This window comes from Mus pahari, chromosome 6 (assembly GCF_900095145.1).
Source record: "Mus pahari chromosome 6, PAHARI_EIJ_v1.1, whole genome shotgun sequence".
NCBI lineage: Eukaryota > Metazoa > Chordata > Mammalia > Rodentia > Muridae > Mus > Mus pahari.
This window is the reverse complement of record NC_034595.1, coordinates 79,834,923-79,861,678: the sequence shown is the minus strand read 5'-3', so window position 1 is coordinate 79,861,678 and position 26,756 is coordinate 79,834,923. Positions and strand designations below refer to the sequence as shown.

Below are 26,756 nucleotides of genomic sequence, written 5' to 3'. Positions count from 1 at the left end.
ACCGTTACCTCTACCCAAATGCCTGCTCCACCTTCTGGTTGAGTCCCACTCACTCTCTGAGACTCTCTGCAGGCCTCATGTCCCCCTGAGGCCTCCTTGGCTCACCTTTCCGGGATCGGCTAGCATCTCCGAAGCTCATTCCCTTACTTGGAAGTTGAGCAAAAGACTTGCCCAAGGCCACACATCCAGTGAGGTGGAATCAGGATTAGAACCAGAGCCTGCTGTTTCCTGGTGGGAGGGAAGTGCTCAAGGCCAGACTGCTGGGGAGCCAAGAGTGGACTGGAGAGTGTCTGGAAAGAGCCTTTCAACCCATCTCAGCTGGGACTGGTCTGAGGTGGGAGGGTCACTGTTTGTCTGTGACTCGCTCAGAGGTGAGTCACTGGGGGAGGGGCTTGTCACGGGAGAAAGTCAAGGCCAATGCAGGCAGATGGATACAGAGAAGCTGCTAAGATACAGTCTGGGAAAGGGCAGGGGCATCAGGGAGCTGGGCCTAGACTCAAGGTGGAGGATCAGGTTGGTTGGTACTTCTAGCTCCTGGGTAGATGGGCCACTAGTGCTGAGGTGCCAGCAAATGGGGGTCCTGCCCAATGCTGAGGAGCCCAGTGTGAGAGACTGGGTGGGAAATCGTGAAAGAGATCAAGAGATCATGAGGGGACGCACAGGAACCCCTCATGGGCCCAGGTGGCTCTGAAGGGAGTGGCCTGGTGGTGTGTAGAAGGCCTCATAGGTGGGAGCTCTTTCCTGAGTCCCTGTTCACTGCTCCCGGAGGCGGGCACATCCGACTAGCCCCTTTGCTGGTCCCTGGTCTGGCCCAGTTTGTGAAACAGCTCCAGGAGAGGTCAGTCATCCATGGTTAAACTCTCTCAACTTTTTAGGGCAGGAAAGACAAACGGCAGCTGTAGGTGGACTGCAAGGGTCAGGGTCAAGGTGTGTGGCTCCCTGTCCCCAGTCTCTGCCCAGTGCTGAAGGCCCCAGCTGAGTGTCTCCTCTGCCCATCCAGTGTGGACACTCAGCCCCGGCAGGCTTGGCTCCTGCTTCTACCCCAGTATACTCCCCCACACACACTTGGTGTTCTCCCCCACACACACACACTTGGTGTTCTCCCCCACACACACACACTTGGTGTCCCCCCCCACACACACACACTTGGTGTCCCCTCTGTCACATTGCTCTCTTGGTCCTGCATGCTCTTTGTTGCCTACCTTCCATCCCCTGTCTCATCTTGGCATTTAAGACCCTAAGGCTGACCTCAGTGTCCCATGCCACTGGGAAGGTGTTCATCTTCTACATCGCTATATCTTCCTCCTCCTCTGTCTGTCCCCAGTGATTGCCTCTCTCCTGCATAACATCCTTCCTTAGGGCAGGTCTTACCCACATGTCAGGTTGCCTGTGAATACCAGGCAATGGCCCCTCCTGCCCCGTGTCTGGCACACAGTAGGTGGATACCAGGGCAAAGGTCATTGACAGAAGCCTCACTGCAGAAGGGCAGAGAAAGACCAGGAGGGGGCTGTGTGATTCCCTGCCAAAGCCTCCTCTTATGTGCTTGGCTGTGTAGCTAAGGCAGGGGCTGTCCCTGGCTCCTCAGTGGTAAATGATAAATGGTAGTGTATATTTTATTCCAGCAGTGGGACCCTGGGCAAGCCCTTGGCTCCCTAGAGGAGTGGAGAGTAACTTCCCCAGGACAGCTAGTGCAGTGGGCAGAGCCCTGGAGTAGGGCAGCCTGTCTCACCGGCGTTATCTTACTGATGCAGAAAACAGTTCAGGGACTGTATCCAAGGCTGCTGGTCCCAGTCCTTGCAGCCTGGAGCAGGTGTCCCTTCTAACGACTGGTGGGTTGCTCCATGAAATGGTGGCAGAAAGTTGTCCCTGCTTGTCATCCTGGTGGGCTTCTGAAGAGCTCACAGGGGGCACTTTGTACACTGAGCAGCTGGAAAGCAGGACTTGCCTGTCAGGGAATTCGGAATCCTAGTAGTCTCCGTTCATTCCTTCCTGAAATTCACACTGACGGACTCTGGTCCTGGAGGCCGGGGAATATCAGGATGCACAGATGTGTGGACCCATTCCCAAGCTACTGTAGGTTAGCGCCTCAGTCTCCCCTCCCCCATCTCTACCTCATGTCCACTCACAGAGATACAACCATGCCACCCTAAGGCAGGACACACTACAAGTCTACAGCCAGAAGACTCTGGCCTCCCCCTGAGCAGTTCGGGGGCTAATGCACTGGACTTGGGGTCAGGCTGAGGGTAGTGGAGTCTCAGTAGTAGACTCACTTGCTGTGTGATCTCGAGCCAGTCACTCTGCCTCTCTGATCTTTGTTTCCTCGCTTCTAAAAGTGGGCATGGTGAGAGTTCCTGTTCTAGGTGTCAGTGCGCTTGGTACAAGGTGGGCACTTGTAATCCGCAGCCTCCTCACGTAGTCTTGCATGGAGGTTTGTTTTCTGGGAGAGAAATCCCAAAGGCCTGGGCAATCGGGGAGACGAACAGACAGAACATGCTTTTTGTCTGTAAGAGGCCAGCAGAGGGAGGGGCGTCCTATGCCTGTGGGGCCAGAAGGCTGACAAGATGGCAATTGTCCTGGTTACCGCTCGTCCCCAGAGTTCTGCTCCAGCCCAGAGGCTGAGACCAGACCCTGCCCAGGCCGGGAGTGAGGGGTCGGACCTTTAGACCTTCTTTCTACTGAGGACTGGAATCCATAAAACAAATGGCTAGGGAACGCAGCATGAGGAATCTGACTTCCACGCTAACATAGCACCCTAGAGGTGCCAGGCGGCCTCCTTCCTCCCTTCAGGCCCCAGCCTCTTCACCTATAAGGAGAGGTAGGGAGGGGGGCCTTTCGCGCCCCCGTATTAAGCAGAGATCACAAAAGGGGACCCATAGGAAAGCTCTTTCTGAAAACACTCAGATTAGACTGTGTCCGCGTGGCGGCTGTCCTCAGACCCTGCCACGGTTTCAGGAGGGACTTCCAGACTCATTGGAGCAAGCCAGGTAGCAGGTATTTCTTCGTGGTCTAAAGCTGCAATACCAGGTAGGGTTTGCCATCAGAAGTGAGTTCTGAAAGATGACTCCGTCTACACGGATAGGAAGCAATGAGTGAGGGAACCCCTGTGTGCGCCCAGTCTCTGCACATCACTTCTTGACTGGAACCACAGAAAACTCAACTTCTCCACCCCACCCCCAACCAACCCCCTGCTCCTGAGGAAGGACAGAACTAGGCTTGAGGGCCTGGCCTTTGTATTATCCTGGTTTAAAAGGCCCTCCAGCCCATAGGCTGCCAAACTTGCCAGCAGTGGGGACCGCCAGGTGCCCTTGTCACGTTATGTGGACCCCTGGTCTTCCCCAGCCTCCTCCCTTAAGCACAGCATCCTGACATCTTTGCAGGTCAGATGTTACACGCCTGTCAGTCAGTGCCTGGACTTTCCAGGGTGTAATTTTTGAGACAAGAGAAGTGCTTATTTGGGGCTGTGTAAATTCTTCTACCGCCTCCCTTCAGAGAGGCCGTGTCTACGCCCCATCTCATGTATTCCGACTGGGATGTCGTCCCTAAGGGAGAAGGCAGAGGTCAAGGATGCAGAATGGGTAGTCAGTTGCCTCTGCTCTGTGGCTATTAACAAAGGTGTTCCCTGGGCTCTCCAGGTTGTCTCCGGTGGGGGAGGGGTCTGTGTAGAATGCAGCTAGGTTGGCTCTGAAACCTAGGGGACGGAAACTGGCCTGGCAGCATGTCCCCTCCCCCAACCACACACCCCCACTCCCCACCCCCCACGCCCCCGACTGGGAGCACTCTGGTCTGAATGTAACCTTTGCCCCTTGAGGTCCACCCAGGGAGACACTGAATTCCTGACTTTTCAGCCTGGGAATGTGGGTCTCTGGACTTGGTGGGAGGCCCACTTGGCTGAGGGATTTGGGTCTCACGGGGTAAAGAAAGAGGTCTCATAGCTGATAGTGACGGGTCCTCTCCCTTCCTGCAGGATGGCCGAACCTCGATTTAACAACCCGTACTTCTGGCCCCCTCCTCCCACCATGCCGAGCCAGGTAAGACTGACATCGCCAGTTCCCGCTGCCTTCCGTGGGAGCTGCTATGCTTTGCCTGGGGCTAGGGCAGTAGCTTGCAAGGGAGAGGGCCCTGGGGTGCGGCCCACCCATTCCAATTTGGCTCCTCTCCCTTCTGCAGTTGGACAACCTGGTCCTGATTAACAAGATCAAAGAGCAGCTGATGGCCGAGAAGATCCGGCCGCCTCACCTGCCCCCCACCTCAGCCTCCTCGCAGCAGCCGCTGCTTGTGCCCCCCGCGCCTGCCGAGAGCAGCCAGGCGGTCATGTCGCTGCCCAAGCTGCAGCAGGTGCCCGGGCTGCACCCGCAGTCCGTGCCGCAGCCCGACGTGGCGCTGCACGCGAGGCCGGCCACCAGCACCGTCACAGGTAACCTGAGTGGGCGGGGCTGAGGGTGGTAGGGGGAGTGGGTGGGGCCTAGGCAGTGGGCGGGGCTGGCAAGGTCTGTTAAGAATGTTGGCGCAGGATCTAGTCCAGGTAGGAGGTGACTGTTTGAGAACAGGGTGGGCAGGGCTTGGGGCTGTAGGGGAAACTTGGCAGAGAGGCTAGTGAGAGCTAGCCGCAGCCCCCAGGCTTCTTCCTCTGACCTTGAACTAGGAGACTCTCTTCTGTCAGATGGATGCTCACTAGGAAAGTACTGTCTAGAGGACTCAGAACCTACAAAAATTTGAACAGATATAGGAGACAAGAACTGCTTCCGTGGAGAAGAAAAAGGAAAGGCTCAAGGCAGAGGAGAAAAGAAGGCGGAAGGCAGTGTGCTCCACCCCACCGCTGGCTGCGCTCCCTCAGTGCCCAGACTGCTACCAGCCAAGTGCCTTTCTCCTTCTTAGAGATGCCCGAAAATTGTGGGCTCTGTGAGCCTCCCCAGGCCCCAGCTCTACTCTGCACATTTCCCATTATTATGATTTTATTAAATTTATTTTTTCATTGTAAAAGTAATATTAAAAAAGCAATATACGCATATTAAAGGAAAATTGGGAAAAGGAGGAACTGAGAAAAAACTTATTCATAATCCCGAGTGCCTAACCCAGAATCTTTTTTTTCCCCTTTAACCCAGAATCTTAGAGATCTTTTGGTACATTTTTTTCCTTTTCCATATCTTTTGTTTATTCTTTAATAGACGTGCGTTTGCTTGTGGAGGGACTGTGTCCATGACTTGTTTTGGTTTTTTTTTTTATTGGTTTTTTGTTTTGTTTTGTTTTCTTCATCCACTTTGCAATCTCCCAGACATCTTTATTGCACATCTATTATAATAGTAACAACGTAATCATTATTGAAAATTTAGAAATTTCAGAGAACCTAAAGGGAGAAAACCAACCCACGAGCCTTGGCCGCTTTTGTTAGCATTCTTCTGTGTTTATAATTTATCTTATCCTCTGACCACAGATGTTAAGAAAGATAAGTGAATTTGCCAAGTAAAAAGATTCAAATAATTTTGAAGTAGACAAACAAACTACGGAAAATCCCCCATTACCAAACCTTTCCCCTCCCTCAGTGAAGAGGGTTGTGTTAGCCGGCTGGAGCGTCCGGGTCTAAGCCCATACCTACTCACTCATGGCAGGCATGTCTGTGCATGTGGTTAGAGTGTGCCTTCTGGGGTAGGTGGCCCTTGTGGGCTTGCACAGCCTGGCGTTCCCTGCGTTCCAGCTCACCTATCTTGGCGGCTGTACAGGCCCTGTATCCATGTCCACAACCCACGCTGAAGACAAACATTTTATATCTTTGTGGGGAATTACGGTTTTGTGTGGAAAGCCCCTGCGTGGAGATCTTTGTGCTCAAGGATGACCGTTTCTTTGTGGTGATTTCTAGAAGTAGAACCAGTTACCTGGCTAAAAGTTATGGGCATTTAAGCTTTTAATGGTTAGCTATTGTCAAACTGTCCTCAGTGGAATCGAGAAGTGTGCATTCCTGCTGCCCGTGTGAGGCACCAACCAGGCTCACACCCACGCTGGACGTCAGCTTGTTTGCTTAAGGCACAGATTTTGGCTTTGTTAAAAAAAATAGAGAGATATAAATAAATTGAGCCAGATGATAAATACTAGGATCATATTTTTATCTACTATAAGAGCATTTATCTATAAACGCTATTATAAATGTTTGTAGACCCTCCCTTTCTTCCTGATGGGCCTCACTGTGTAGTCTAGGCAGGTCTGGAACTGGCCTTCCTCCGTCTCAGTGTGTGCGCTCCCGAGTGTGTGCATTACAGGCAGCTGCTCCTCCACTCCTGTCTTCATTCCTAAAAGAATAACTTTCAGCTGAGCACAGGGACTCATGTGGAAGGTGGAGGGAAGAGATTTAGGACTCACAGGCCAGGCCAGCCTGGGCTACACAGGACCCTGGGTCAAAAAGCAAAAATGAGATGAGAGAAATAAACAAAAACAGACATTACAGAATTCGGGAGGGTTTTCTTTTTCCTCTTTTAAACTTTATTGTATAAAACCAGAAAACAGTTAAACTATTTTAAAACTTCCCCCTCCCCACGTATGCATGTCACCTGTCATTTGCCCTACCACCACCGCACATCTGCATGCCGCCCATTCATTTTTCCTGGGCTTACATCCACAGCCTTTGAAACAAAGACAATGGGAAGTTGGGGAGAAAACTGACCCGATTGCTCAATCCTTCCTTAATTTGCATAATTCAGTTGTCTTTGAGATCTTGCTATTATAAATAACACGGTGGCGAGCGTCTGCGTACCTGGGACTTTTTCTGTGGGTGGACTTATTTCCAAAGTGCTTCTCGGTTTCGGTAGTGCCGGGTACAAACCCGAGGCCTCGTGCTCGTCCGCACTCTACGAGTGAGCGACCCCTTCAGCCCCTCCGATGACTTTTTAATATAACTTAGCCCAGGCTGTCACTTATCTAGGGCATTTTACATGTGTGCAAGATGTCCTTTAGTTACTTCTGCGTAATCACTTAGGATTGGGAACAGCTCAGGAAGGTAAGAGGACCTGTCTGTCACAGAACTGGGTGACCTGTGGCTCAGTTGTCCTTAACCCAGTCCCCATGTATCTTCCTAGGTCTGGGGCTTTCCTCTCGGACCCCTGCTGTAAGTGCATCCGAGTCAACCCCAGGCACTGGCACAGGCGCCAGTACCCCGTCCACACCCACCACCACCAGCCAGAGCCGCCTCATCGCCTCATCCCCCACCCTCATCTCAGGGATCACCAGCCCCCCACTCCTGGACTCCATCAAGACAATCCAGGGTCACGGTCTGCTTGGCCCCCCCAAGTCTGAACGCGGCCGGAAAAAGATCAAGGCAGAGAACCCAGGGGGTCCCCCTGTCCTTGTTGTCCCGTACCCCATCCTGGCCTCCGGTGAGACCGCAAAGGAGGGCAAGACATACAGGTGGGTGTCTCTTCATATGGGGTCTGGGTGAGGTTGTGGGGGGGGGCTGGAGCCGGAAAGTGTGGCCCCAGGAGTAAGAGTGGGGAGCTAAGATGAGCAGAGTAGACCCGCACCATTGTATCGGAGAGAAGGAGGGGAGAGGAAAAGAATTTAGCCCCATCAGAGGTGGCCCATGGCAGGCAGGACCCTGGGGTGCTGAGAGCCCTGTCCTCTTGAGCCACCTGGTGCACTTACACAAAAAGCTACCGCCAGGGCTGGACCTCCACAAGGTTTGAGTTAGTTGGGTGGAGGTGGGGAGGTAGGTATCTGTACTTGTCAGAAGGTCCCAGAAGATTCTACCACACAGCCAGGTCACAATGACTTAGCCCATCAGAACCTCCTCCCCCAGGGCCACAGGTGTGGCCATAGGCAAGACCTTGCCCGTTTCCCTGTGGCTGTATGTGTGTCCCCCAGACAGCCGTTCCCAGATGTCAGAGCTCCCTCCAGGCTAGAAGAAGGTGCCTGCGCTGGAACTTGCCCCCACCGCTCTCAAGCAGGCCTGTGTCCTCTGGACTCCATAAGTGGAATCTGCCCCTTGCAGAGAAGGTCTCCCTGGAGACCTGCCCTTTGAGAGAGGAGGTCTCTCTGGAGACATCCTGATGTGGGTGGGGATCTTCCCAATCGTGAAGCTGCTTCTTGCCTACAGGTGTAAGGTATGCCCGCTCACCTTTTTCACCAAGTCTGAGATGCAGATCCACTCCAAGTCGCACACCGAGGCCAAGCCCCACAAGTGCCCACACTGCTCCAAGTCCTTTGCCAACGCCTCCTACCTGGCCCAGCACCTGCGCATCCACCTGGGTGTCAAGCCCTACCACTGCTCCTACTGTGACAAGTCCTTCCGGCAGCTTTCCCACCTCCAGCAGCACACCAGGTGGGTGCCTCCCTTCCTTCCTCTGCTGTGGCCCCTGGAGCTCAGCACCAGTGCTAGAATGACGGCAGAGAGGGGCAGGGACTCAGATGTCTGTCGCTCCCAGGGTCAAGACCAGAGTCCTCTGATGAGCCTTTTAGGCCATGCTGGCCAAAGCCCTTCCGCCTCTCTCATCTCCAGGTCTTTGCACTTAAGTGTGCTTTACTTAACACACCCTGCCTCTTCTGCACCTCTTCCTCTTGGTCCCTTTTCCTCCATCATAGCTGGAGTGTGGCTTCTGTGTGCCCGCAGGTCCTGAGCACCCAAGGACCACTTGTCCCCTTTGAATCAGGGGTAGGCTGCCTCATGCTTGCCTGTGCATTTTTCTACCTCCCTCAATAGTTTGGGAACCGTGGAAAGCCAGGCCTCGGTGTCCTGTATTTCTGTGTATATCCTCTGTGGGCGGCAACATGCATGAGTGTTTAGGCATCTGTTAAGTATTTATGGAATAGATAGACCCAGTTTGGACATCGAACATGATTCATCCATGTAACAGACATTTACTCAGTCCCTATGCTGTGCCAGACAGACTTCTAGGAACAAACCAGACAAAGATCTCTGCCCGGTGGTGTGCATAGCCTAGCTGAGTGCCTGAAAGGAGGCTTAAGGAGATGGCAGTGTACGCAAGGGAGAGCAGAGAGACGCCAGGAAGACTGGCTCCCTCCGTACAATGAGCAGAGCTTGAAAGAGACAAAGGCTCGGAAGGTTGGAGTTGGAGTGTTCGGAGGGAAAGTACGGCTTGCTCATGTGACTGTCGTGTCTGAAACTAAGTCGAGTGTTTACCAGTGCTAACAGGGAAAAGGGCGGTTTGATTGCAGAGTCTGTAACTACTGACAGCTGAAGTTTTCCCCTCCTGTAATGGACTAAGGCTATATATGAAACCATATTTTATTGTGAGTGTTCTTTTAAAAATTCCTTGGTCATGGGCTGGTGAGATGGCTCAGTGGGTAAGAGCACCCGACTGCTCTTCCAAAGGTCCGGAGTTCGAATCCCAGCAACCACATGGTGGCTCACAACCATCTGTAACAAGATCTGACGCCCTCTTCTGGAGTGTCTGAAGACAGCTACAGTGTACTTACATATAATAAATAAATCTTTAAAAAAAAAATTGCTTGGCCTATGATGTTAGGGATCAAACCTATGGCCTCGTGTGTGCTAGGCAAGAGCTCTACCCCCAGCCCTGTTAAATTTTCATTGTGGTGATTATTTTTTGTACCATGGATTAAACCTAGAGCCTTGTGTTTGCTAAGCAAGTTGGCTACCATGGAACTACACCCCAGACTTTTTAAATTTTTCTTTTTTATCCTTTTGAAACAAGGACTTGTTCTATGCTGCTGCTGACCAACCTGCCATCGTCCCTCTGCCTCCCTCAAGTTAGCTTTATAGCGTGTGCGTGGTCACAGTCGGCCTGGTCACAGCTGGCCTGGTCACAGCGTTGCTCGTTGCTCATCTGCCGCCGTGGTCTTTGCAGCGTTCATCTCAGGGTGCAGATGGTTGTCTTGTCCGGCGCTCTGCTGTGTGTGTGGGCTCAGTCGTAAGAATGCACCCACAGCATGGCCCAGAGAAAGCCGTCGGCCTAATTCCCACCTCTGGGCCTCCCCAGTCACAGATTTGACTGTGGATATGTTCCAGAATTTTCTGATGGTGTCATGCCTTCATTTTTTTTTTTTTTAATTGTCTGGTCTAATGTACATAGGTATGTGAGACATGGTATCGAGGAATAAACAAAGAGCTGCTGGTAGCATGGTTTGGAGAATTACAGCATTTGGTACAAAATACTGTCAGGAGACTCTGCCAAGTCCCTGGGCCAGAATTTTCATCATTGTGTATATGTGATTTTTTTTAAAAAAAATATTATTAGGGATCAGTGAACAACGAACTAACTGATTTCACCTCTGCCAGATTGTAGGATGGCAGGGATACTCCCCCACCCCCCTTTTTGGAGACCAAGGCGCTCCTGTCAAGGCTCTTGGACTGTTTCTCGTTCTGTTTGTCTTTAGAAAGGGGTAATAAGGCACAAGTAGCAGAGGTAGGAGGATTGGGATTTCAAGGCTAGCTTCAGTTACATAGCAAGTTCAAGGCTAGCCTGGGCTACATGAGATCCTGTTTCAAGGACAGAACAAAACCAATCAACAATTTTTTTTTAAAGAATTGTTTATTTATTTTATGTATGTGAGTACACTATTGCTGTCTTCAGACACACCAGAAGAGGGCATCAGATCCCATGACAGATGGTTATGAGCCACCATGTGGTTGCTGGGAATTGAACTCAGGACCTCTGGAAGAGCAGTCAGTGTTCTTACCTCCTGAGCCACCTCTCCAGCACCCAATAACAATTTTTTTAAAAAAAAATAACATAAGGCTTTGCCTCCACAGGCTGTGGAGCATGTCCAGCCATTTACCATGGTGGCCTCACTCTCGCAGGAGGCTCTGCCCTATCAGACTTGTCATGCCTAATTAGATGAGATTTGGCTTTAAATGTGACATTTCTGGCACGGTCACGGTTACAAATTTGATTTAATCAGTTGTATCCTGTTAGGAAGGAGAGTGGACTGTTAGAAAGGAGGAGTCTCCTTTGGAGCCTGCTCACAGAGCTAATGATGGTGAAGGGTGGGGGGTCTCACCCAGGCAGAGAGAGGGTCTCACTGAAGTGCCACACTTGTTCTGTGTGGCTTTGTAGACGAGGCCAGTCACGTGCATTGATCATTTCTCAGAAAGGCATGATTTTAAATTCTCCTTGGTAGTTTACTAGTATATAAGGATGTGAAGTTTCTGTAGCCCCCCCGCCTCCATGGAGCTGAAGGGTTAAATGAAACAGGCTACCTGTCTGGAGACTGTTTCCCTCTGTTTTGCTAAATATAGCTTCCTAAGTGAAGAGTCGAGGCAGACCAAGGAGACCAAGTAGAGGGTGGTTCTCTTGGGCTCTTTAAACAATGCAATATTAACCACGATGAAATTAGCTTCGTTCTCCTTGGAGATAATTCCCTGTCCTCTGACCCCATGTCTGTCAGTCCACTGGGCTATGCCGTCCTTGTCAAGAGCAAAGTCTCAGGCAGGCAGTGTCAGTTCTCAGGTTGATAGCACATTCAAGGCCCAGGAACCGAGGTCTCTCAGGCTCCATTCTCTCGCTTTTCATCAGGAAGACTCTGGAAGTTTCTGACCTGCTGCTCAGGGAAGACGCCTTAAGGCAGATGTGAGGGGCCCAGAGAGTTTTGGGTAGGACTGCATGCTTCTTCCCCGTCAGCAAGGTCTGAGGGGAGCGTGAAGCCCACCGTTAAGGCCTCTCCTGTGCTGTTCTTTGTACTAAGAACACGATGCACGCAGTAAGCCTGGCTCGCCTTCGAAGGCTTTCAGTTTATCCCATATAGCTAATTGAGAAAGGTATTTTATATCTAGGAAGAATTCTTGTGAGTTTGTGGTTCAGGGGAATCAAACCCAAGGCCCTGGGCAAGCATCTACCACTAAGCCGCATGTGTGCACATGCGTGGGTGGGTGGGTGATATTATATCTGTGTATACACGTACATCCACGAGCGCATGTGCAGAGACCCAGATCTCTTCTGTCATTGGCAGCCTTACTCCTTGAGACAAGGCTGAGCTTGGGGTCACACTGGCATCCAGCCGGGCCCGGCGTTCCTCCTGTCTCTGCCCTCACCTCCCACACTGAGATTGTGAGAGTATGTGTTAGCCATACCCAGCGTTTATGTGGGAGCTGGGGATTCGGAGTGAGGTTCTCATGCTCGCCCCCTGGGCTGTCTCCCCAACCCTGGAGATGTATAACAGCCTGGTTTTGTTTGTTGGAAACAGGGTCTCACTGTGCTCCTTTGGCTAGTTGGGAACTGGCTCTGTAGAACAGGCTGCTCCCAGACTTCCAGAGATGCTCTTGCTTCTGCCCTCTGTGCCAGGATTAAAGGATCGTGCTCCTGTGCCCAGCTAAGATATGTTTTGTTGACATTTTCTGGGACAATATCTGTACATTAGCATCTTTGGTCCATCTTAAGAAGTATATGCTGTGGGCTGGAGAGATGGCTCAGCGAGGGAGGGCACCTGCAGCCTAACCTGATGACCCGTCATTCTAGTTCTATAGATCTGGGGTGCCCATGGCGGGAGGGGTGGAGTGCCCATGGCGGGAGGGGAGAGCTGACTCCTGCAGTTTGTCTTTGATCTCTACACATGCACGGTGACATTAGGGTGTACACATACATCCACAAAATAAATACATCAATGCAGTAAACTGCTTTCAGAAGAACAAGCCATGTATGATGTGCTTATAATCCCAGAACTTGGGAGCTGGAGGCCCAAGTGTCAGAAGTTCAAGGCCACCCCCAGCTACCTAGTAAATCTGACTCCAAACAACAAGCAGAATGGGAACAAAAGATTTGTGTGCCTTAGATGTTTATCTATGTATGAAGTGAACCCATGGGCACTTAGCTTCTTGTTTGGGGATTTGCTCCGTTCTGAGGCTGCGGACTTCATTAGGCATTTGTAATCTTATATCCAACTAATGGGAAACAGGGAGGGGACCAGACAGCCCCCTCCCTCTGTGCATCCTCCTTTCCAAGGGTTGGTACTGTCCAGTGATCATCTGAAAACTCTGAGGTTTGTATGTAGAAGGAGCTGGAGAAGTTTATTATTCTGAACCAAAGATCTGGACCTGAGAAAGGCAATGAGCTCAAAGTCGGTCTTAGGTAACTATAGACACAGTTGGGGCTCCGCGGTTATGAGCTCATACAGCTCTTCTGGAGGACCTCAGAATGATCCTCACCACAGTCCACAGGCCCACAGCGGACCGTAACTCCAGCTCTGGGAGGATACGATTCCTCTGGCCTCTGTGGGTGTCTGCACTCTCATGTACATATTCACACACACACACACACACACACACACACACACACGTACACTTGATAAATCATTTTTTTAAAATAAATCATTTTTAAGAGAAAATAGACACACCGGGCAGTGGTGACACAAGCCTTTAATTCCAGCACTCGGAAGGCAGAGGCAGGCAGATTTCTGAGTTCAAGGCCAGCCTAGTCTACAAAGTGAGTTCCAGGACATCCAGGGCTACACAGAGAAACCCTGTCTCGAAAAACCAAAACCAACCAAACAAAACAGGGGCTGGAGAGATGGCTCAGCAGTTGAGAGCACTGACTGCCCTTCTAGAGGCCTGAGTTCAATTCCCAGCAACCACATGTTGGCTCACAACCATCTGTAATGCCCTCTTCTAGTGTGTCTGAGGGGAGCAACAGTGTACTCACATAAAATTAATAAATAAATCTTAAAAAGGAGGTTGGTGAGATGGCTCAGTTGGTAAAGACACTTTCTGCCAAGCATAATGACGTAGGTTTTTTGTTTTGTTTTGTTTCTGTTTGTTTGGTTGGTTTTGACTTTTTGAGACAGGGTTTCTCTGTGTAGCCCTGGATGTCCTGGAACTCACTTTGTAGACCAGGCTGGCCTCGAACTCAGAAATCCACCTGCCTCTGCCTCCTGTGTGCTGGGATTAAAGGTGTGCGCCACTACTGCCCGGCAATGACATAGGTTTGATGTCTGCAGCTCACATGGTGGAGAGTCAGCTCCCATAACCCTGTGATGGTAGTTTTTGAACAGCCTTAGATGTAATCTTTTTTACCCACAAACTTCATCGTTATCCCTATTTTATACATGAAGACTTTGGACTCAGGGAGACAAGAAGTAGTGGAAGTGTGATTCATGTGGCCTGTGCTTCAGGAGGAAAGGAGGGGGTGTCTGGGCCTGTACTGCAAGGGCTGTGTGGAGGGCAAGCATTAGGTAAGACGGCAAGTCTGGTTTTGAGGTCCCCACCTGGGGCTGGGATCATGGGATTGGGGGGCAGGCAGCATACCTGTTTCTGCTGGGGTTTTTGTGTGTGTGTGTTTGAAGAGGGACTGCCCAAGGTCAAACTGAACATCCTATCTTACAGATGGGGGAGCCAAGGCTGTAAGCTCTGCTAGCAGGAAGATGGTGATGGGTGTGGCCGGACATTCAGGGCTGGAAACTGAGAGCTTTGTGGGTAGCGGGAACAGGCAGGCAGTCCAGTCCTTTGTCCAATGGCTACCCTCCTTGAATATCTTTCTGAGGTGTCCCTGAGCTGGCAGTCTCATACAGGGATAAGTCAGTGGGCGGGGGCAGCCCTTGGCCCAAGAGCATCCCTTCCAGGATTCCACAGCGACAAGGCCAGTGTGTATGGACATGGCCCCACATACCAGCAGGGGGCAAAGGCCTTCCTGAGGCTCAAGGCTGTATGTGTGCCGGGGAAGGGAACATAATACAGAAAGCAGGGACAGAGAGGAGGTCTCAGAGACTAAGGCAGAATGTGGACAGGCCCTGAGTGATAGGGTAAGGTCTGAGGACCCTGTCCGAGACAAACAGGGACATAGTGGGGGGTTCTGAGCCAGGACATGACAAGGGCAGACCCCAGGGCTGATATCATAGCTGAAGTCAGGAGGCTACTGAGACTGAAGACGTATAGAGGGAGCTGGACAGTTGGAACGGTTGGGTACTCAGAGGCCAGAGGGGGTAGTTTGCTGGTGAAGAGGTTTGATGCGTCCCTGTGGGAGAGCCTAAGTCCCTGGAGGGCCACATGGTAGTCAGCCAACCAACAGTCAAGCAACACCCTCGGGCAAGAGCCTGAATCGTGTATGAATCTTATTTCTGCTGTCAGGGGCTGACTTTAGAGATGAGGAGCCTTCTCCGTCTGTAGTCCCCAGCTGTCTGTTTCGCTTATGTCAGACCCCGGGGAGATGGCAGAGAATAAAACCCAGAGAGGTCTGGCTCTCACGGAGGGAGCCAAGAGAACCGAGACTGTAGGACGTCACAGGCATCTGAGGGAGTGGGAAACTGTGTTCAGACCAGCCGCAGAGTCCAGAGAAGGATGCTGGTGGCCTTTGCAGGCCCTAGTTCTTGTTTGGGACCTACTCTTGACCGCCAGAGAAAGCGAGTTGGGGGCTGGAGAGAGAGAGTACTTCAGCCAGGCTCGGGGGCTGGAACTGCTGTGGGGTGTGGCAGGGTAGCTCCCTCACTGGGCATGCTCTTGCAGAATCCACACAGGCGACAGACCCTACAAGTGCCCGCATCCTGGCTGCGAAAAGGCTTTCACTCAGCTCTCCAACCTCCAGGTGAGTACCCCACCCCACCCCCACTACCAGCCGCACCTCACCCCCTTCCAGGGGCCCAAGGAGCGGGTGGAATGTGGGGAAGAGTCAGCGCCTCACAACCCCTTACCGTGGTCTTTACAGTCTCACCAGCGCCAGCACAATAAGGACAAGCCCTACAAATGTCCCAACTGCTACCGGGCCTACTCAGACTCCGCCTCCCTCCAGATCCACCTCTCCGCCCACGCCATCAAGCACGCCAAGGCCTACTGCTGCAGCATGTGCGGGCGGGCCTACACCTCGGTGAGTCCTGCTGCCTGGCACCAAGTTCCAAAGCCTAGAGGCAGGGCTGTGGGCCTGGGATTCTCTTCTTAGCCTAGAAGCTTCTTAGCTCACGCTTCCTACTTGGGACAGCTGCAATACCTGTCAAGTCCAGCAGGGGGCACAGTCCCATAGCCAGAGCCACTTATCCTTCAGAAAAGGGGATCAAAGATGGTTCCTGGGTGGGAAAATCCTCCAGTGGAGAGCCTTGGATACTCCAGCAACGCAGTTACGCGCACGCTTCTAGCCCTTTGACGGTTGTGGTAACACCACCGTAGCCAAGAGTGTTCATGAGTAGTCTCTCCTCCCGCGATGGAGTGGTTATTCTCAGGGCTACTGGCCAACAGAGGCGTATCAGCGAGCCAGTGGCTCATTCTCTAGTGTTCACTGAGCCAGACACTAAGGAGACAGGAAACACAGATCAGATAGGGAAGTTAGGGACTACGGATAGAGGCAGGGACTAAATACATAATCACACGTAAGCTTTTACTGACAGGCAGTGGTTACTGTTTCAAAGCAGAGCTGACTGCTCAGATCTAGCCCCAGGGACCCTGAGCAGGAGGCTCCTTTGGGGCTGGACACTTCCTGGTGTCTGGTAAGATGCTAAACAACTTCTGTATCTACCCACTGGGTGCCAATAGCAACCTCTCCTCTTCAAGATGAGGTCACCTGAAACGGGTCCAGACACTGCATGTGTCCACCGGAGGGGCAGCCCTTTTTTCTTGTTGAGAGCCAGTGTTTTGAGAGACAGTAAAGAGTCTGAGGAGACAAAGTTAATAATAATACGGTCTTTTGAGGAAGGGACACATAATAGCTTTCTGTCACGGTAACCGAATACCTCAGACGGTGGATTTAGAAGATGAACGGTTTGGTTTGGCTCTGGGATATGGAGATTTCAGTCCATGGTCAGGTCCTCGTGTTTTCTCATTGTGCACGTCTCTGACTGACCTCAGCCCCTGCTCTCTGAAGTAAAATCCAGTCACGCTATTATTTTGTTTGTAAAAGCTTTATGTCTCTAAGGGCCATGGCTCCTTTTAAAAACATACCCATAATATCTCTATAACCCTTATTTAGAGGCCCATTGTCCAGTACCCGGACAGCATAGCCATATTCATTTGTCTCCTAAATGCCATATTTTTATTTATAGAATTTATTTTTAAAGAGCAAGTTCCAAATAAGATTCCTATATTATCCTATGTCTTAATTAGGGTTTATTGCTGTTAAGAGACACCATGACCACAGCAACAATTATAAAGGAAAACATTTAACTGGGGCTAGCTTACATTTGAGAAGTTTGGTCCATTATTGTCATGGCGGAAAACATGGCGGCACACAGGCAGGCATGGTGCTGGAGAAGGAGCTGAGAGTTCTACGTCTTGATCCGCAGGCAGAAGAAGGAGACTGTGAGCCACACTGGGTGTAGCTTGAGCATAGGGGACTTCAAAGTCCGCCCCACAGTGGCACACTTCCTCCAACAAGGCTACATCTCCCAGTAGTGGCACTCCCCATGGGCCAAGCATTCACACAGGACTCTGTGGGGGCCATTCCTGTCCAAACGTCCGCAGCCTGTGTCAGTGTCTTTTAGGGCCCAGCCTGCCTCGCCCCTCTCTCCTTGGAACCTTGTTTTCACTGGAGACTGATTTCTGTCCTGGCCATTGCTGACTGCTTCCTCTGGGTTAGGTAGCACCTTGCCACATTCCTAGGCTCTCTCTCAGTCTCTGCCTGGTGACCTGTCTTGAGTGGCAGCTAGGGACAGGATATGTTACCTTGCTCCTGGCCAGAGCCAGTGGAGGATGTGGGTGTGCAGGCAGACAGCCCAGGTCACCTCACCGATCCAGTGATGATGCCGCAGGGCAGAGCCAGTGGGGAATAGGATGGCTCGGGTGTGGCTTTACCCCCAGAGAGGGTCACCCGGAGGTTTACAGAGACCCAGACTCCTGCTTCCAACTGGAATAAAATGTCGAGACTGGGAAGGAATGTCCCGGTAGGGCTCTAGAGGCAGCTCTCCTTACAGAGGAGGAAATGGAGGCTTGGGGACAGGTTGGGGGACATGATTCGCCCTGAGGCTAAGAAATGGTGGAAGTCAACTCCTGCCAGGCCCCTGCCTCAACCCCACAGGGAACACACAGTTATAGGATGGACTGGCAAGCAGAGCTGGGGATTGCAGGGCTTGGGTGGAATCTGTTGAGGGTGAGTGTAGTTGCCAGTCAGCCTTGTCCCACCCCTCCAGCCAGCACTGTGTAGGATTGGACTCCAGCAAAGCAAAGATCACCCCAACATCAACAGAACCCCTAGAACCAATTCCAAGGTCCACCTGAGCGCCAAGGCTGTGGCTGCACTGAGCTGCCATCTAGTGGCTGATTTTGGAACTGCAGCCTCTGTTGTGATGACTTCTGCATACTCCTTCTGCCCACAGGAGACCTACCTGATGAAGCACATGTCCAAACACACAGTGGTGGAACACCTGGTGAGCCATCACTCACCCCAGAGGACCGAGTCCCCCGGCATCCCAGTGCGAATCTCTCTGATCTGAGCCACCTGTGGCGCCGCCCCGCCCACTTGGCAGACACAGACCCAGGCAGCACCCAGCCCAATTCCCGCTGGGGCCTCCAGGAACCACCGAGCTCTCTCACGATCTTCCAAACCTGCCAGAAAGCTTGGTCCACAGAAGCCCTGCCTGGCTGGCTCCTGGGCAGCCAGGCCAACTGCAAGATTCTGGACTGTTGTGGTGGTATCCAAAGACGATCTCAGAGCACTTTGAACCTGTCTGTTGCGTTTTCTTTTTGTTCCCCCTCCCTCACTTGCTTCACTGTTTCTTGTTTTTAAGTTTGTTTTGGAAATAACAAAAAAAAAGGATATTTATTGGCCAGAATGTTGGTGCTGCTAAGAACGGGAAATTAAAAGGACTGGACAGACTGATACAGAGAACCAGAGGGCAGCGTGGGAACTTCTCTGGCCACAACCTCAGGTCTTGAGGGGAGGCCTGGGGTTCTGGACTTCAAAGGGGACACCCTCCTTCAGGTGGGAGGAGACAGGAGACAGCTGGAGTGAGCCCTTCACCCGTCACCCAGTCAAACTGCCTGAGCTTTGCCCTAGCCTTCGTGAGCAGAGGGCACAGCAGCTGCCAGGCCTGCCTGGCTTTAGGGCACGGAAATGAGAGAGGTCTGGAGATCCACGGGACCAAAGGGTGCAGTGACGGCTGGGTGGCAAGCCCAGGGAATGGGTTGGGAGCGTGCCAGGTGAGACCTGGCCCCTCCCCTGCTGCCCTGAAGACCACCCCAGTCTACCTCGGTGCTGGCCAGGAAACCTATTGGCTACCTCTCCCACCACTCCAGACTGTGGGCAGGGGGTGGAGAGGGAGGGGGCCTGGGACCAAGTGCCCTTTCCAGAATTTCCTCCAGAAGGGCACAGTGCCCAGGGAGGGGTTGTCCTTCTCGACACAGATGAGGACTCCCCAACCCAGACCCCAGGCCCTGCGGCAGGGATAGGAGCCTCCAAAGGAGGACCCAAGAGCAGACCCTGCCCCCAGCCCCCCAAGACATATCCCAATCCGAAAGCCATGCGTGTCCGTGTATATAGGAACTATGTACAGAACCCAGAGAAGCCCCCTTCCACATCACCCCCAGAGAAGAAAACTAGACAAAACTCATCTATATATTCTGTATCTGGAGTCCGTTTGAATATTAACTGTGTTATTTTTATACACTTTTTAAGCCTTAACTCGCCATTGATTTACCAGTTTAACGTTTCCTGGGGATTCTTTTCCACTGGGAGGGAGGTCTCAGCCCCCCACCCACCCCAACCCCTTTGTTTGACTTGCGTCGTCCGATACTCAGTATTGTAGCTTTTGTCCGCATGTTACTACCCTGTAAATACGCTGTTCCAATACTGTTAACATCCTTTGCTTTTTTTCTATGGGACCTCCAGGCCACCATATTTAGAAATAGTTACCTTATTAAAAAAGAGAAAATGCTCTGTTGGCTTTTCAGTCTGCATCTCGGTGGCAGGGAGGCGAGGGCACATGGCCTTCGGGGCTCCGGGACAGAAGCTTCCATTCTATTCAAAGAAGGGAGGGAAGCCAAACAAGTCGTGTGTGTGTGTGTGTGTGTGTGTGTGTGTGTGTGTGTGTGTGTGTGTGTGAAGACGTAAGGGGGCTGGAGAGGAAGGGATGCAGCCACTCTGCTCCTGTATTTATCTGATGTAAAGAATGAATTCTGCATGCTCACCAGGTGGTGGCGGTGTACAGAGTGCCTGGTGCGGTGTAGGAGGGCGGGTGGGGCCACCTTGGCACTACTGTGCTCCAGGCTGGGGAAGGAGGGTGATGGCCGCTCGCTGTGGGCTTCCATCCTTTGTGCTGGAATGCTACGGTGTAATGCCCTCACCCCCACCCCCGGGAGGGACTGCAACCCAAGAGAAGCCTTTTGCCCAGTTGAGTGGCAGGGGAGTCACATATAGCCAGTTTTTCTCATTTTGAGAAGGGTATGTTGGCTCCTGTTTCCCCACCTTCTGATCGTCCACCCCAAGGGTCTGGTTTGTGGAAGCTGCTCTAGTGTGGGGGTTAGGATGGGCTCGTGAAGTTACATCCACATAGGTTTTCCTCCATGGTGGAGTTAGTGTGTTGATGTCTAGGAGGAGGAGGAGGAGCAGGAAGTGACAAGAATTATTCCCACCGAGTTGATCAAGGTTGGCCCTGTGGAGGTATCCTCCTGTCTCGGCTCCTGTCTGTCATCAAAGAGCCAGTATCTGAAGTGCATCTCCCCAGGAAGGAATCAGAACATGTGTTAGACTCTGTCACTGTGGCAAATACCTGGGGTGTGGTGGGACAATTCACAGCAGATTGTTTCTGGCTTCTGGTCTCGGTCCAGTGGCTCTTGGCCTGAGGCTTGAACATGGAGGGGAGAAGGGTGTGGAATAGGAGATGCTCACCCCTGTGGCAGTCAGGATGCAGAGAGACAGGAATGAACCGGGACGAGGGATGCTCTCTATTGTTTCTGGGTCTGTATAGGGCCAGCATCAGTGTTGAAGGACGTGGACGCAGGGGAATGGATGAATTCTCTGCCTGACTAAAATGAGGGTGCTTCAGGTTCTCACAGCAGCGTGCCCACTCCTGCCTGTAACCCAGAGAGCACAGGGTCCTGTTTTCACAGTCCCATCCACACTCCAGCCTTCCAAGCTCCCAGAAGACTTTCCCAAGAGCTCTGCCTACAACATTCTAGGCTTTGTCAAGACTTTTTCCAAAATCTTCCCACAAACCAATCCCAAGGCTTCAGATAGTCAGTGATGACCTAATCCTCTGGTATACATTTTTCTTTCTTTCTTTTTAAAGATTTATTATATGTAAGTACACTGTAACTGTCTTCAGACGCTCTTCTCTCTCCGGCCCAACAGATTGATTTATTATTATATGTAAGCACACTGTAGCTGTCTTCAGATACCCCAGAAGAGGGAGTCAGATCTCATTATGGATGGTTGTGAGCCACCGTGTGGTTGCTGGGATTTGAACTCAGGACCTTCAGAAGAACAGTTGGTGCTCTTAACTGCTGAGCCATCTCTCCGGCCCCCCTGGTATAAATTTTTCATGTTATAGACTTCTCATCCTGTAACAAATACCAGATCGTCAATAGGGCTTCTCCCTGTGGTACAGCCCCTAGCTGGCTGGCTCCATTGTTGCTGTGGGAGGCAGAACATTCACGTGGAAGGGTGTGGCCGAGTACAGCTGCTCACCTCAGATCGAGAGAGACAAAGATGTGAGAGGCATTGTGCCCTTCAAAGACATGTAGTTAGTGACCTGCTTCCACCAACCAGGCTCTATGACCCCGAATGTCATCATATTACAAGTTCCTGAATGGGTAAATCCGTTGATTGCATCGCAGCCTTTAAGAGGCGGCTCCACCCTTGTGGACTGAGAGTGGAAGAAACATAGACCCACCATGTTTTGATAACCTCACAGGCCTCTGGTCTTCCTCTAGGATTGACCTCCTCCTCCGTTCTTCTGTGCCAGAAAGAGCTGGACTCTGGCAGTTGTATCTGTGTCACATTACCAACATTATTCACAACTGATTGGCCAGAGATGACCACCTGATTCAGTAAGTCCCCACACAGAGGCGGCCAGAAGTGCAGTGGCCGCCCTGGCTCATTAGAACAAGTGATGCACAGCCCCTCCCTGCCCCCCAACTATACATTCAGGAGTGTTGGTGGCTTGTCATTAACCATGATGTGTTTGCCGTGTCCACACGCGTGGAGGCCAGAGGTTTGCCTCAAGTGACGTTCTTCAGGCTCTGTGCACTGTCTTAATCTTACGCTATCTCACTTCCCCGATGCTCACTGAATGGACTGGCTGGCCCCGGGGCATAAGAATCTGCCTGTCTTTGCCTCCCCAGCTCCAGCCACCATGCTCTCAGCCTTTGGATCCTCAGGCTTGCGCAGGAAACACTTGGCCAGCAGAGCCCATCTCCTGTTTTCCTGAAGCGTTGTTGGACCCATGCCAGGGAAGTCAGGGTGTCCCAGAGAAACACGAGAGGCCTTCTTGTTGTAAAAGCATGAGGCAGTTTAATGACGGAGCTCCGGGCCGATGCTTACCTCACGCAGGAGGCAGAGGCATCAACCCCGAGGCCCAAAAGCTAGGGAGTTTTATAGGGGGTTTTATAGGGAGAGGGAAGGGGGTTGGGGGAATTTTTGGGGAACTTGGCGCAGCTTCACACAATTGGCTTGATTACAAGTCAGTAGAATAATACATGCAGGTTGTAGTATCAACAATTCCAGGGAGGGTCAGCGTGACCCAGGCCGCCAGATGGCCAATGAGTCAATCAAAAAAATAACCCAAAACAGTTCCTGTGTTTATGTCTGTCCTTGGGGCCACCCATCCTCAGGAATGTCCAAACAAGGGGCTCTCCTGGACATGCCTGGACTTGTTATTGTAAAATCTTCAGCTAGGCCTTCAGGGCCTGTCAGGCCTCAGGCCTTCAAGTTCCTAATATTGCCCTATTTGTCTCATGTTATACTTTTGGCTATAAGTTCTTNGCTTTTCTCGAATTCAATCCCTTTCAGCGTCAGTTGATAAGTATTCCCCAGCAAGTCATTGTATGACAGCGCCTCTCCCGTCTGCTGCTCCACTCCCAGTTAGTTAGGAGATGGTGGGTGGCTGAACTGGGAGACCCTGGAGACCAAGTACCGGGATGGCTGTGTTCAACCAGACTCAAACAGAAGACAAAGGAGGCAGAGCATGTCGAAATGGCCAGAGGGGACAGAGAACGGTGGCCACCTCAGTTCCGAAGACTGGCAGTCTTCAGTCTCTGGCCATATTTCATTTCCTGTTTGTCCTTGGCATTCAGGAATGTAAGCTCTGAGTGGCGTGACCGTGAGTCATTTATTTGGCCTCTCAATGCCTGTTTGCACCTTTTGTCAAATGAGATTAATAATAGCAACCATTTAGTAGGGTGGATGTAAGGCAGCGCCAACTCGCAGGTGTGTAACACGTGAACATGTTCCAGGCATGTAGCATCACCCCCCCACCCCCACCCCCNCCCCCACCCCCCGGGTCGTAGACAGCCAGAGCTCTCGGGAGTTTCAGGGCAGTACCTGTACTGGCACAGCAGCGTGAGGGCGCCTAGCCACATCTAGATTTTGGCTGTAGTGCTGATGTAGTCAATGAACAAGATTCTGATCTCCACGCCCTCTGCTAGGAGTCTATGGGCAAGTCCTGTGGACTCAAAGGACATCGGTGGCCATCATGGAAATGTCTGTAGAGGTGGGGTGTTCCTTCCTTCCTGTTTGGCTGCCGAGCCTGTAACCCCTGCCTCTAAGAGGGGCAGGGAACTAACTGTTTCCAAGGAGGTACCGTCTTACTCCACCCTGCCCTTTCCTGCATCCTCTCCCCAGTCCTCAGAGGGTTCCCCTCAGAGTCTGGGTCTTAGAAAATCTCGCTCATTCTATAAACCTTACTCCTCTGTAAACCTGGGCTCTTCTGTTCTCAGGAGAATTCCTCTCTCTCTCTCTCTCTCTCTCTCTCTCTCTCTCTCTCTCTCTCTCTCTCTCACCTTGCTTGCAGTGGGGAGGGGCAGAGAAGGGGAGAGAACAAACAGATGCTTTTTTGACTGAGCGAGCGCCCCGTGCCTGTGTCCTTCTTACAGAACAGTATTGAATACATGGGTGAGGAAACTCAACCACTTCCTCCTCTTCTTCCTCTTCCTCCTCTCTCTTCCCTTCTTTTCCTTCCTTTCTTTTTTATTATCCACTCGATAGAAGAAAATACCATAAGGGACATTTTGAAATTACTTGTTTGTTATAGCATTCCTCAAATATGCACAAGCTGTGCTGCGGCCAGGGGAGACTGTACAGCAGAGCTAGGATGTGACTGAAATGCCTGCTCGCTTCTCTCAGTGGCTCCCTCCTAAAGGGGGTCGGGCTGGAAGGAAGGTCTATTTCTCATTCTCCCGCTGCTGATGTCACAAGGGCTCGAACAGGTCCCGTGTCTGGGCAGTTTGGTCCCTCTTTGTGCCCCAGTCTCCTCATGTTAAAAATATCACTTCAAAAGAAGCACTCAGTACGGTCAGAGGTGAAAGGGGCTGGGTCTCATCCCTTCCTGGGGCCCTGGGTGGCGTTAAGCAATGTCAAAAAGCTTTCACAATTAGTACAGGTGTTAACGGTACGCTAACATTCCCCCTGGTGCTCATTGTCCTGGAAATAAGCAGTCAACTTGATCCCCACGCCAGCAGGTATTACACTACCCCCATGCCGGCACCCCTTGTCTTGCACAGCCCATGGACACCTTGAGAGTCCCACACAACAGTCAGAGCTCCTGATGGCACAGCCATAGAACCATGGTTATTTAAAAGAGACTATCTGCTGCCAAAGCCTTTGAGAACTCTAGAAGACTCCATACAGAGAAGAGGTCTAGCAGAAGGGACGCCTGGGAGTATTCCAGAGAGACCAGGCTGGGTCTGTTCGAACATCTCACTTATGGCTATAACACTGGATGTTCAGCTGCCCTTATGAGCTAGCATGCAGGGGCTGGGGAGGGGAGAAAGGCCGACACTCTCCCCTGTTGCTGCTTTCCTGACCCCGCACCGTTAGGTCCCATGAGAGGCTTCCCTTGAATGGCCTTGCCAATGGTGAGGGCTGTCCAGTAACATGAAGGAAGAGCCAGCGTAGCAGAGGTGGTGGCAGAGGCAATGACAACCGCGTGATCTGTGGGCCACACAACAGCGGCAAGGTAGCAATCCGCTTGAGAGCTGACAGGGAAGTGCTCATTGGGTCAGGGAGCCAGCCACACTCCAGACATGAGAAGCCTGCTTGATGGAGGAGGAAGAGGCATCAGAACAAATGCAGACAGGGACCTGCACACGAACAAAAGGGCCAGCAGAGGCTGATGGGACGGAGAGCTGAGGCTGAAGTCAGTGAGGACCAAGAGATGAGAAACTGCAGGTCCTGGTCACAGGAATGGCTCCAGACAATTGTCAAGCCTCAGATACCAAAGGCTCTGTAGCAGCAACACTGGTCATTGTTAAGGCCTGGGAACCCCAATACCTAGGTCCAGTCAGAAGCGGAGACACTAGCTAGCTGCTGCCAAGGGCTAAGGAAGGCCTTGGGCCCTCTGCAAAAAACCTTGAATCCTGGTAGGTGGTACTTGCTGCATGCCCCTGCTGACAAGCACCTGGGATACAAAAGCTGCCAAAACTCTTACCTTTCCATAATTTGCATCTGGTTGGAACAAAAAGGCTCTCCAGCCCAGCTGACAAAGGGTCTACAGGCCCCAGGCACAGGAGTCCCTTTTCAGTATCTCTGAGTTCCAAAGTCCCCCTTCCCAGAGGCGCTATAAGTGGCTCTAATTGACTTACATAGTGCCAAAGATGCTAAGCGCCTGCCTGGTGGAGGGTGGGGGGGTGGGGGAGTGGAGGGATGGGGGGAGCTGCTAGTTTCGCACCCACGCATACTGCTTGGGTGCCCAGAGAAGGCGTGGGTGGTGGATCTCTCTCCTCCCGATAATTTCCTCTGTCCAGCAGAACTCAGGCGACAGCAGCTTGGTGGGCTTGCTCAGCCAGAAGAATTTGTTGAGGTGGCTCTCGTCGTGCCAGAGTGCCTCAATGCCGCGCTTACGGTCCAGCTGTTGGCCAGTCGCACAGTGGGCCGTCAGCTTGCGCAGCTCAGCCACACTGCCCCCAAACACCGCAGCGTGGTAGTAGAAATCGCCTTCGCTTAAGGATAGTGCAGCAGCCGATCGCTTGTCCCTCTCGTAGGGCAGCAGCCACCGGGGCCAGCGGTAGTGACAGGCGTGCAGCTGTGCCACTAAATCTGCCAGGACCTCGGGCCCGAAGCTACCAGTGAAGTACTGGTCCACGTCCAGACAGAACACAAAGTCAGCTTCTTGGCCCAGCTGCCCTCCCAGAGCCTCGTGTAGCGTGGGCATGCGTGCCATGGACACGTCCTGCCAGCGCCTCTCTCGCTGCACAAGTTTCACCCGCAGCAGGCGACCCCGGCCTAGAGCCACGTAGGGTACTGCTTCCGGGCGATCCGTAAACACATAGTACACCACGTTCTGGCCGACCATGAAGTGTTGCTCTGCCGAAACCAGGAAGTGTTCCAGAAACGTCTCCAGGTACCTGCCAGGCAGTCAGGCCAGTCAGTTCTGACATCCTTCACCCCTGCTCATACCAGGCCACACAGTCCCAGATCTTCTGCTTTAAGGTGGTGTGTTAAAAGATTGAAAGCTGCCTGGATGCATTGCTCTGCCCTGTTCCCCTTGAATATGGACTCCTGATTCCTCTGACCCAGGCAGTACTGAGCTGGACCACCCTTGGGGTTCAGAAGGTGTCTGAAGTACTCTGAGGGACCCTGGTGGGAGGGTCCGAAGACCAGAGGCTGCTATGGTGTAAGCAAGCCTGTGCTGTTTAGATATTTTATTTTATTTTATTTTATTTTATTTTATTTTATTTTATTTTTTGTTGGTTGAGGTGGTAGTAGTTTTGTTGTGGTGGTGGTTGGGGATTTTTT

General features: G+C 52.0%; 2 protein-coding genes across 2 annotated transcripts in view; one reads left to right on the top strand and one right to left on the bottom strand.

Annotated features, from left to right (window-relative positions):
• Znf362 (zinc finger protein 362) overlaps positions 1-19,737 on the top strand; it is a 31,955-nt gene extending 12,218 nt beyond the window's left edge. The window contains exons 3-9 of the mRNA XM_021200355.2: positions 3,965-4,028; positions 4,168-4,414; positions 7,065-7,392; positions 8,078-8,302; positions 15,392-15,470; positions 15,591-15,749; positions 18,184-19,737. Coding sequence (XP_021056014.1) covers positions 3,965-4,028; positions 4,168-4,414; positions 7,065-7,392; positions 8,078-8,302; positions 15,392-15,470; positions 15,591-15,749; positions 18,184-18,300 — 1,219 coding nt within the window. The 3' untranslated portion in view covers positions 18,301-19,737. The remainder of the gene's footprint in view (positions 1-3,964; positions 4,029-4,167; positions 4,415-7,064; positions 7,393-8,077; positions 8,303-15,391; positions 15,471-15,590; positions 15,750-18,183) is intronic.
• Positions 19,738-24,035: 4,298 nt separating this feature from the next.
• The window catches only part of A3galt2 (alpha 1,3-galactosyltransferase 2), a 21,462-nt gene continuing 18,741 nt past the window's right edge, over positions 24,036-26,756 (bottom strand). The window contains exon 5 of the mRNA XM_021200362.1: positions 24,036-26,365. Within this exon, the coding sequence (XP_021056021.1) occupies positions 25,678-26,365 (688 nt within the window). The 3' untranslated portion in view covers positions 24,036-25,677. The remainder of the gene's footprint in view (positions 26,366-26,756) is intronic.